At 39.1% G+C, this 12041-nt stretch overlaps 1 protein-coding gene across 4 annotated transcripts in view; it reads left to right on the top strand.

Annotated features, from left to right (window-relative positions):
• The window catches only part of SPIRE1 (spire type actin nucleation factor 1), a 120452-nt gene that overhangs the window by 92623 nt on the left and 15788 nt on the right, over positions 1-12041 (top strand). For 2 of the 4 annotated variants that reach the window (XM_075270698.1, XM_075270695.1), the window contains exons 9-10: positions 763-804; positions 9964-10130. In XM_075270698.1, coding sequence (XP_075126799.1) covers positions 763-804; positions 9964-10130 — 209 coding nt within the window. The remainder of the gene's footprint in view (positions 1-762; positions 805-9963; positions 10131-12041) is intronic. The other 2 variants (XM_075270699.1, XM_075270696.1) reach the window with 1 other exon arrangement.

The following is a 12041-nucleotide window of genomic DNA, read 5'->3' as shown; positions in this document are numbered from 1 at the left end:
CAAAACATATTGTCGAAAATTTACTACTGACATGAAGTACAATGTGTTACGAAAAAACAATCTCAGAATCACTTGTGTAAGTTAAAGCGTCTCAAAGTTATTGACATTTAAAGTGACACATGTCAGTTTTGAAAAAAGAGGCCTGGTCCTTAAGTCACTTTTGGGCTGTGTCTCTATGGGGTTAAAGTGTTGTTTTTTACATCGCCATCTTCTAAAAGCCATAACTATTTTTATTTTTCATTCGACAGAGGATTGAGAGTTTATTTTATACAAGATGAGATGCGCTTTTCAATGGTAGCATTCTGACGTACCTATGGCTTTATGATCACGCATATCATTTGTTTGGTGGTGACAAAAAGAAACCCTCATGTGAATGACATTATGTAGCAGTTTTTAACAGTCTTCACTGTGTGAGATGAATAAAATGTTAGTACTATTGAACGCCATCCACCAGTCCTGCCCATAAGGTGTTGCTTAGACACAAAACTGGATATAAGCATACAACAAAAGGATTTAATATTTTAGGAGATTTTTTTTTTAAGTGGGGAAAATCTCCTTATATTGTATATTGCAATATTGTAATTTCCTTGACTATACAAAGATTATTATATGTCTTGTACATGTTTCTTTTCCAGTGTTCTTTCTTTTACTTCTGTTACATTTCAGATGCTGCTATCTAGACTGGATCATGTCATCTGAAATGTATAATTGTTCTTGTATCTTACTTTACCTTGTCCTAACAGAATATTTTTCTTTTTCCAGTAATGCGACCCCTTAGCATGTCTCACAGTTTTGACTTGTCAGGTAAAATGTTCACCTGGCGTATTGTCATGGATGTTGTGGTCCCTCTTTCATGTGGTCATTTGTAAGAATAGTGGTTTTCGGTCATGGTCAGAAATACAACTCCTAACTTAAAAAAAAAATTACAGAATTATTTTTCTGCGATATACTATAAGGTCCATTGAAATCTATTTGTAATATGCTGTAATAAACTGTAACATCTGTAGTTGTTAGTATTTTTTTTTTACCTTTTCTTTTGTCTGATTTTTTTTTTTTTTTAAATAAAGGAAAAGTAATATATGTCTAGAAATGTAGACTGGAATACATGGGCGTCCTGAGTCCACCGAGTAGGTTCTCCTTGTTGGGACAACCTTTGTAACAGGAAATTAAAATAGCAAATTTCTGAAATTATAAGGCCAGTTTTAGACCATATTTGGTCAGTTTTTTGCATTAATAAGCCAAAACCACAAGTGGTTCTGTCTCTGTGTAGCTGTACAATAGTCTACATTTGGCATATAAATGTTGATGAAATACTGACTGTGTGAAAGTGACCTAAGCAAAAGACAAAGAAATTTGATAAAAATTCAATCATCATTCTAATACTACTACATACACTCGCCGGCCACTTTATTAGGTACACCTGTCCAACTGCTCGTTAACACTTAATTTCTAATCAGCCAATCACATGGCGGCAACTCAGTGCATTTAGGCATGTAGACATGGTCAAGACAATCTCCTGCAGTTCAAACCGAGCATCAGTATGGGGAAGAAAGGTGATTTGAGTGCCTTTGAACGTGGCATGGTTGTTGGTGCCAGAAGGGCTGGTCTGAGTAATTCAGAAACTGCTGATCTACTGGGATTTTCACGCACAACCATCTCTAGGGTTTACAGAGAATGGTCCGAAAAAGAAAAAACATCCAGTGAGCGGCAGTTCTGTGGGCGGAAATGCGTTGTTGATGCCAGAGGTTAGAGGAGAATGGCCAGACTGGTTCGAGCTGATAGAAAGGCAACAGTGACTCAAATAGCCACCCGTTACAACCAAGGTAGCCAGAAGAGCATCTCTGAACGCACAGTACGTCGAACTTTGAGGCAGATGGGCTACAGCAGCAGAAGACCACACCGGGTGCCACTCCTTTCAGCTAAGAACAGGAAACTGAGGCTACAATTTGCACAAGCTCATCGAAATTGGACAATTGAAGATTGGAAAAACGTTGCCTGGTCTGATGAGTCTCGATTTCTGCTGCGACATTCGGATGGTAGGGTCAGAATTTGGCGTCAACAACATGAAAGCATGGATCCATCCTGCCTTGTATCAACGGTTCAGGCTGGTGGTGGTGGTGTCATGGTGTGGGGAATATTTTCTTGGCACTCTTTGGGCCCCTTGGTACCAATTGAGCATCGTTGCAATGCCAAAGCCTACCTGAGTATTGTTGCTGACCATGTCCATCCCTTTATGACCACAATGTACCCAACATCTGATGGCTACTTTCAGCAGGATAATGCAATGCCATGTCATAAAGCTGGAATCATCTCAGACTGGTTTCTTGAACATGACAATGAGTTCACTGTACTCCAATGGCCTCCACAGTCACCAGATCTCAATCCAATAGAGCATCTTTGGGATGTGGTGGAACGGGAGATTCGCATCATGGATGTGCAGCCGACAAATCTGCGGCAACTGTGTGATGCCATCATGTCAATATGGACCAAAATCTCTGAGGAATGCTTCCAGCACCTTGTTAAATCTATGTCACGAAGAATTGAGGCAGTTCTGAAGGCAAAAGGGGGTCCAACCTGTTACTAGCATGGTGTACCTAATAAAGTGGCCGGTGAGTGTATGTTTTCCACATACATATTCAAAATTTGATGGTTTTACTCACTGCTTCACACAAGAATGGCAAGGCTTGTCAGATACTTTAGATAGCTGTCAACTGAACACCCCATACATATACATGCCTGCTTTCTGAATAGGAAGCCACTGCCAGAGTCCCCTGTAAGCAGATCTCCCCCAAAATAAATCCATCTACACAAACATTATTTCCTCCAACATCTACCATCGGGGGAAAGTCTGGAGACCCAGTATACTGGTTTGGCCAGCATGCATGAGGTATCAATATATCGAGTCTATAAGATGCATTACATAAATAATGCTTTACACGACTGATGATGCAATAGAAAGCAGCACTGCTCAAGACATGTTATATCTATGAGTTACAGACATTGGTGAACATTGGGTCCACTTCATTACCTTGGTAAGATCGCAGACTTTGTCAACCTCTATATTTTTTTTATTTATTTATTTTTAAATGCAGATTGTAAGTCCCACATAGAGCTCCCAATGCACATTTTTTCAGTATGTCTTTGAAATATGGGATGGAAATCCATGCAAACACGGGGAGAACATACAAACTCCTTGCAGATGGTGTTATGCCCCTGGCAGGATTTGAACACCAGGACTCCAGTCCTGCAAGGCTGCAGTGCTAACCACTGAGCCACCGTGTGGCCCCGTCAACCTCTATATTGTAGCTATTATAAGCCTATGTATCTTCCAGGTGTGGAGTGGTGAGTGATACCCGGCCTCATCTGATATAATGAATGTGTGTATAGAGGTAGCTGTTGTAGCAATGGGAAAGCGTTTTGTCCATAACGCTTTCCAAACACTTCATGCAAGAGGGACAGCTCATACATTGATAAGTATAATAAATATTTGGGTTTGGTTTGAAAACCAGCATAAAATATCCTAGAACCTCAGTATACAGAGTGAAACATCATCTCAGTATAGTTCACACTGAAATCTAGTAAGGCCGGCGATTGCTGGCTTTACTAGGAATCTGCAACATCATGGAGTCCTGTCACTTCATAGAGAGATCATCAGCTGCATTTATACTTCCCTTGTGCTATCTTACGTGAATGATCAATAGGTTTTGAAATGTGCAAATATATACAGTACTGGCAAAATTTTTAGGCAAAATGGTTTTAAAATGCTGCAAAGTAAAGACTGTTTTCAAAAAGAGAAATATTAATAGTTTATTTTCATCAGTTAACAAGAATGCAAAGTGAATAACCAAAAAGAGGAATGTAAATCCCATCAATATTTGTTGTGACCGGTCTTTGGAGGAGGAGTCCTGGAAGTGATGATGTGACCCCATAGAGCCCTGATCTCATCATCATTGAGTCTATCTCTCATTGTATAAAGAGACAAAAGAATCTGAGCAATCCTAGGTCTACACAAGATCTGTGCTTAGTTCTCCAAGATGTTTGGAACAACTTTCCTTCCAAGTTCCTTTAAAAGCTATGTGCAAGTGTACCTAGAAAAATTCATGCTGTAGTGAAGGCAAAAGATGGTCACGCCAGATAACCATTTGGATTAGATTTATCTTTTGTTTATTCACATTTTAACTGTCAAAAATCCTATTTTTAATCCTATTTTGCCTAAAACTTTTGCACAAAACTATACACACATATATATATACTCACATACATACATACATACATACATAAATACATACATACACACATATACAGTACAGACCAAATGTTTGGACACAACTTCTCATGCAGAGTTTTCTGTATTTTCATGACTATGAAAATTGTAGATTCACACAGAAAACTCTTTGAATGAGAAGGTGTGTCCAAACTTTTTGTGTGTACTGTATACACACATACATGCACACACACGTACATACATACATACATACACAAACGCATATGACTGACTGCAGTCAAAACTATTTAATTTGATTTCAATTTTTTTTTTTATTTGAAACAATTTACAAACTTTCAGCTGTTTGCAAAGAAGCAAAGACAACTTATATAGCTCAACATAACTTACATAACAAGTGGTTTCTCCAAACCCTTCTCTATATTCTACTGCAGTCTAAGAATTATTCAAGTCCTTCATGACAGGTATCTTTAGTACTTAGTAGAGGACTCTTTTGCTCTTATGACCTGCTACAGATGTGATGCATAGACAAACACCAGTTTCTGGCAGTCTTCCTTCTTCTTGCAGTGTCCTTCAGTATACTAATACACTTGTGACTATGATAGCTACATCAGAATCTTCCAGGTTTTCTTCTGAAAGCCTTGATGGATTTAGATGTATGCCTGGAGTCATTGTCCTTTTGGAAGGTCCAATGCCACCCAACCTTCAGCTTCCTCACAGAAGGCATGATGTTTTCTCCTACAATTTTTCTGATACTTGATTGAATCTTGCTTGTCTTCCACATGTTGTAGGTTTCCAGTGCCAGAGGTAATAAAGCAGCCCCAGAACATGTCCGAGCCACTGCCATCATTCACTGTAGACAGGGTGTTTGTTCAGTTCATGCTTCAGTCTTCCTCCTCTAAACATACTAATGATTTTTTAGGTCTGAATGTTGCAGATTTCTTTCATGGCTCCACAGAGTAGAATCTCAAACTTCTGTGGTTTACTTATATAGTTTTGATCATGTTGGAGTGTGGCGTTTTTGGGTCGATACAGGTCTATGTTTTGGAGTTCAGGCATTGAAAGCTTCAGAATTTAGTAGGCACCTTGGTGTAAACTGAAATTTCAGTTCAAAGCCTTGTGATGGTCGTAGGTAGTGTTCCAGGAATCCACGGAGTTCTCTTTTTCCTTTTTGCATGAGCCCTCCTACTCCTGGATGTCCCCTACTGGCTCCTTGGGGCCCTAGGTCCCTTTTCTTACCTGGAGCCTGCTCTAAGGCTCTCATTGTTCTCGTTCTCATTGTGTCCTTGTCTTCCTCGTGTTCCCTGCTCTGTTGTTCCTGTTTTCTCTTAGTTGTTCTGAGTTCGTTGGTCCCACTTTCTCCCTTGTTTTTGTTTTGCAGTTCTCATAGCGATTTGCCTGTCAGCCTATGTGATGGCTCCATTGTGGCCTTGTCTGACTCCTTATATACCGTATGCTGTGGCTTATCATTGTCTTGTTCTGTTTTGAAATTGGAAAAGTTCAATAAAATTTGATTACACCTAAACTGAAATTTCAATGCCTGTTGCCACCAAATCTTGCTTCACATCTTTTGTAGTCACTTGAAGGTTTTCAACTACCGTATGCTTTTGCTATATTTTAGTATTCTTTCCTTTGTGCATGAGCGATCCCTTCTTTTTCCTGTTTTTGGCCACTCTCTTCTTTGAGATATTCCTACCTTGCAGTCAAACTTTACAGATGAAATAAACCTTAGTCAGTCTCTGTATTTGATGTCTTTCACCTCATCCATGTCACGTCAGGTATGCTTGAGACATCACCAGATTTACAAATCCGTCCTTATGAGGGATTCTGTTCTAGGGACTGAATAATTCCAAGGCTGCAATAGTCCTTAAATGTGGCATTTTGTGATGGATTTGGTGAAACCATTTGTTATTAGTTATATTGAGCTATTTAAGTTATTTATTTGACTTTTTGTTTTTTTGGGTTTTTTTTGCAAAGAGCCGAAATATTGTGGATTTTGGTAATTTGGTAATAAATTGTAATAATTTTGACTGCAGCTGCATGCAGTATAGGAAGATGTTGGACCATTCCTGTGCTTTTGTAATAGAGCCATGTGCACCTAACACTCTTCAGCTTGGGTTTGCCATTGCACTAGTCAAGTGGTTTCTTACTGCTTTTCTTCAGACCCATGTGAACATAATCCTAATAAAATAAATCGGTGGCCTTTTCATTCCACTGAAATAATGTCAAATGTTTCAGCTTCAAGACCTACATGCTGGCTAAAATGCATCTGCTTCTGCATTTTTTTCATTACATTTTTATGAATTGGTTTATGTATTTTGGTTCCAGTAAAATATTAGTTATAAAAGTGTTCCTGACCATGAGAGAAATGTATCATTGTCATTCATTAATCTCATTCACTGTTTGTTGTACTACTCCTACACTTGTGGTATGCTCAGTCACTTGTAATATGATGTGATGTCCATATAAACTTACAAAACCAAATTCCTTGAATTTCCTTTACAGATAAAGCAACCATTCCTCGTTTGTTTTGGGATTGATAATTGTACGATATTAGAAAAATAATATAGTGATGTTGTATGTGAATCCGCTTATATAATAGGACACTGTTGTCCGGGACACTTTTGATATTTGGTGAACATTCAGTCTCCTTATTTTGTAATCACAATGGCAGTAGAAACATGACAAATATGAGTATATCGCTAAGGTTGTCTGTTGTGATATCCTTATGGTTGCCTTAATTCCAGAAGGTTCTAACTTGCTAAAAAGACAATTCTCTTTTTTAATTTTTTTTTTTTTTTAAATGTGGATTGTAAGCCCACATAGAGCTCACAATGTACATTTTTTCCTATCAGTATGTCTTTTTGGAATATGGGATAGAAATCCATGCAAACATGGGGAGAACATACAAACTCCTTGCAGATGTTTTTTTGCCCTTGGCGGGATTTGAACACCAGGACTCCAGGGCTGCAGTGCTAACCACTGAGCCACCGTGTGGCCCCACAATTCTCCTTTAGTTGCTGTTGAATAGTTCCATAGTTTGTGAAATCCAAATGAGCATCTTGTATGAAGAACCCAGAGTGTGTAAGAATATTGTAGATCCATGGATGCACAACTTTTTTGATTTGAGAGCCACATTGTCAGATTGTACTCCTTCCTAGAGTCACAATACAACTTGAAGGGTTATTCCCATCTAAGTCCTGGTTCACATCTGCATTCAGTATTCTGTTTGGGAGTCCACTTGGGGACCCCCCCGAACGGAATACCGAACACATTAAAAAGCGGTGAGCAATGAAAGCACATGAACCCTATAGACTATAATGGGGTCCGTGTGTTTTCTGTATGGTGTCCGCACAGAGCATTCAGAGAGAAAAGTCCTGCAAGAACTACTTGCCTCTCCGCGTGATTCGTGCAGACACCGCATGAAAAACACACAGACCCCATTATAGTCTATGGGGTCCGTGTGCTTTCATTGCTCACCGCTTTTTAATGCGTTCGGTATTACGTTCAGGGGGTCCCCAAGCGGACAGGTGTGAACCAGGCTTAAGACATATATGTCTTAGTTATAGTATATACTGTATATATCTGACTGTACCATGTTTGTTATTGCCACCTATGGGGAGAATGAGGCACTCCAAAGAAGAGAAGACCAGGTATCTGCACAAGCATACGAGTGTATTTGTTATAGTATATGGGAGTTGTGGAAACGGCTGAGAATTTCCTGACTCCAGCATGAGAACCAGATGCACCCACTTCTCCATTTGGTTACAAGCTTATCTGTATCCGGATATTTGGGTGTGACCTGAACTACATTTCATTTTTCAGCGTGTGGCCCCCAGACCACAGGTTATGTGCTCCCTACTATAGACGCCTTTTATTATGAATATACATGCTCTTTTACCTTATCCCATAGACCAAAGAGGGTGCTGCCACTTCACAAACTAAGACTTACTTACTTTAAGGACCTTTGTCAATTATTATTATTATTAGAAAACAAGTATATTTTTGGAGTCTTACTTGATAGAATTCCCCAGACTATATAGAATTCCGAACAAGTGAAATGTGTTTCTTCTGAATTGCCATTTCTATAACACATACAATATAGCCGACTTACTAACAGGCATCATATATGGTAAGTACCTTAAATTAACCAGGCTCTTTGTACACCGTGCAGCAAAGTCAGTAAAGTTGCTTTCTTCTAAGGATGCTATCCTCTGCATTTGTTCCAGTTGTATTCTGTACTTCACTGACAGATGGATGACCCAGAACAACAAACATGCAATTGTAGTGTGAAAACAGCCTTATAAAAGTCTCATGTTTAATCTGTACATACATGGCAAGATATGAATCGTAATAACGTCTTAGATGCCAGTTTGTAGTATATTGGGTGTCATTAGTAACAGGACCTGCCTAGAAGGTGTTTAAGAAAATAAAGAGAACTAATCCTTCTCAAACCTGTAACGTTAAAAGTGCCGGCAATTAAATAGTTTCTCTGGCGCTATGATATTGATAACCTTTCGTTGGGATAGGCCACCAATATTGGATCAGTAGTCCAACACTTGGGACCCCCACTGATCAGCTGTTTGAAGAACTTTCAGTGCCTGGGTGATTGACGTGTGACCATTCGAATGGCCTGAGCTGCAATACCAGGCACAGCCACTATACAGTGTACTGCACTGTGCTTAATAAATGGAAAGAAGCCTCAGCAATCAATATCACAGTCCCAGAAAACTTGTTTAAATACAGCATGAAAACTCCTTGATATCTAAGGGTCTATAAGCTAAGATAAGGAGATTTGTCATGGTCTTAAGATTCTGGGTCAGCCGGCTTTGTAACGTGAGGACCCTGCCAAAAACACTTTCTAGATGAATGACTGTAACCACAGACACACCTAAATTTCTAGGTTTTAAGTTTGGCCTTTAACACATGTAGTTTATGTAGTCAGTGATGCAGAAATGAATTTCTCACGACCTATAAAGAGCACCGCTCGGATCTCCTGACTTGCGTCTGCTTTAGACAGTCCATGTATTCACCATAAACCAACAATTCTGGAGCATTGTTCCTTATTACTCTCCTTATTACTCTTGTATTGTACTGCTCATCTTTTATTGCTCCTAGATATGTATGAATTAAATAGCTAGATGTTACCATCACTGACTGAACACTGTAGGGGCACCCCTTCCCCAACAATCAAATTATCCACAAATTTGTTGGAGTAATAACAGAGGAATGACAAAATAGACTTATAAGAAATGATGTTCTTGAGCGATGATCTTGTCAGTGGCGTAGCTATAGGGGGTTCAGAGGTAGCAGTTGCTACCAGGCCCTGGAGGCTCAGGGGGCCCAAAGGCTTCATTACAGCATAGAAGAACTCCAGTATTATAAATGGCACACAGGTAACATTGGTAAGTAAGTGGGGACCCTGTTACAGACTTTGAATTGGGGCCCACCAGCTTCTAACTTTGCCTCGGTTTATTGCAAATTGAATTATTTATCCAAACATGCCAAGATGGCGGACAGGTCCTATAAAAAGTATTCCAAACTCTTCACATGCACTTCAGCAGCATGTTTTGCCTGCATTTATATGTTTAGTTTACATCCTGTGAGTATTAACACACTATCTATACTTGTCTATTTTTTTTGTTCATATTGGAAAAGATAATTAAAAAAAAAACAAAAAACATCACATATTAGTGTAGATCACACAGACGGTCATTATTATTTTTTATTTGGAAATGCAGATGTTTCAACTCCAGAAGTTTCAAGGAAACAGTTGGACCGCACAGTGTTAAATGGAGATGTGGTGGATGGCTCCAGGGTGAATGGAAGACCAATGCCAATGACAGTCCAACGAAAGAGGCTGCTAAAAGCCCCCACCCTTGCAGAATTGGACAGCTCAGAATCAGAGGTAAGTGCTCGTTTCCCACTGCAGACAAACTCCATTAGAGTCTGCGCATGTGGCCACAATGTCACTCCATGCAGGAGCCATATGTATGTAACTGCAAGGTGAGAATTGATCAGTCCAGCAAATTCCCCTTATCACACTGGGCACAATTAGATGGTGTTTATTTTCACCATATTTCTTAGATTACATATCAATTTATACAGTAAATAGTCCCACAGAGGAAATCTCTCTTTAGGGAAGAAAAACCACGCTCAATAAATTTTTCCAAAAACATAAAAAACCAAAACCATGTGATCCAGCAGTTCCAGAATGAAATTAAAGGTTTAGTAAACGTTACAGCCATTAGCCAATCCTAGTGCCAGTTCACAAGACTATATTGTCTGTCTGTCTGATGTCCGAGTCTACAATAGACTTCAACAGTAGTCAGCGGGTGAAGTCTCACTGCAGTTTGTCCTGAAGGCCCACAGTCTATGGAGGAAAAATTGTGGCATGCGCTACTGTCCTGTTTTATGGATAAAACATTCCCATTGAAGTTTTCAGACTGAGTTTACATTGGACTGTACATAGAATTGTGTGCAATTTTACAAACATTTGCATGGGCTTAGCTTTGACAATGGACAAATAAACAATTGGCTAAAGTCAGAACACATATTAAAGTTTTCAAAATAAGTGTCAATGTTTTTAGAAATTCAGAATTTTAATTCTATTACAAAAACACCAATGACACAGAAATCGAATAGTGTTAATGTTTATAAGAGTAAAGAAATCACTTCTCTAGGGCCGTATGGAAACCCCATATCCAGAAATACACCCTAAATAGAAGATGGCTCTTCCAGTCACCTTCCTTGAGGGTTATGCACTTCACCCAAACCATATAAATAAGTTCACCCAAATCACATCATGGTCAGTGTCTACCTGTGACAGGTTCACATAGACGCTCAATTTTATTAACTGTGATATACACCGTGTGGTTTGGTATACACTGTGAGAAATGTAAATACTACAGATGTAGGAAACGTTAACTTAGCACTTGGATGGTGATCATGATATTGTAAGATATCGCCTAACACAACAAAAACTACTGAAGAGCCACTGGACAAAAATATTTATCTCGACACTTAACACTTAAAAACTCAAAAACTGAAATCTCTCAGGATATATCTGCCTTTGAAAAGAAATCTACAAAATTGTCCAGTGATGCCATTGATTAAAATTTGGGAGGTCTTCTGACCCATCTAGAAGATGGGTTACAAATGCTAAATCCCTGGAGGAACCACCACTAGGGTCGCCACTGAGAACTAGTACAAGGTTCTGAATTCTTCTATTGCTTTTTAAATGCTTGCAAGGTTCTGTGGTACGTACAGCTTTGGTAACGGAGTCTGTTCCTCTGCGTGCGCAATGAAGAATGAGATAACAGTTATGAACCCAACCATCAGTTTTATTTCTAGGGGGGGCCCGTTGTTCAGTGTTCATTTATATATCTTCCTCCATTATTGTCCATGAGGTGCATGGCCCTGAACACACCTTGTCTGGCTGTGTATGTTCGGCTTTATTCCCTACAGCTGAGATATGCTATGTTATTCTTACATAAACAAAAGTAATAACTGCCTTTCAATGGTGTCCTAAGTATTAGTGTTTGTATGTGGGTGTGTTCACTTCCCAACGTCTAGACAAACTGTGGCATAGTCGCTTCATAATTGTACTGCTTCTTTCTGACATTGCATTTTCTATTCCTGTTAAGCTGCAGAAAATGGAGAGGAGTTTGAGGTGGACCCTTAAAGTGGCACTCTACCTAAAGTTATACTAAAAAGCCAAAGCATAGTTAACAATTCTAACAAGATTATGTAGTAGAAGAATTCCCATTTAGCTGACGGAGATTTTTATTAATGGGAGTCTGCAAACATCATACATCCC

Source organism: Leptodactylus fuscus, chromosome 4 (genome assembly GCF_031893055.1).
Source record: "Leptodactylus fuscus isolate aLepFus1 chromosome 4, aLepFus1.hap2, whole genome shotgun sequence".
Lineage (NCBI taxonomy): Eukaryota > Metazoa > Chordata > Amphibia > Anura > Leptodactylidae > Leptodactylus > Leptodactylus fuscus.
The sequence above is the reverse complement of the archived record's forward strand: the minus strand, read 5'-3'. Positions and strand labels throughout refer to the sequence as shown.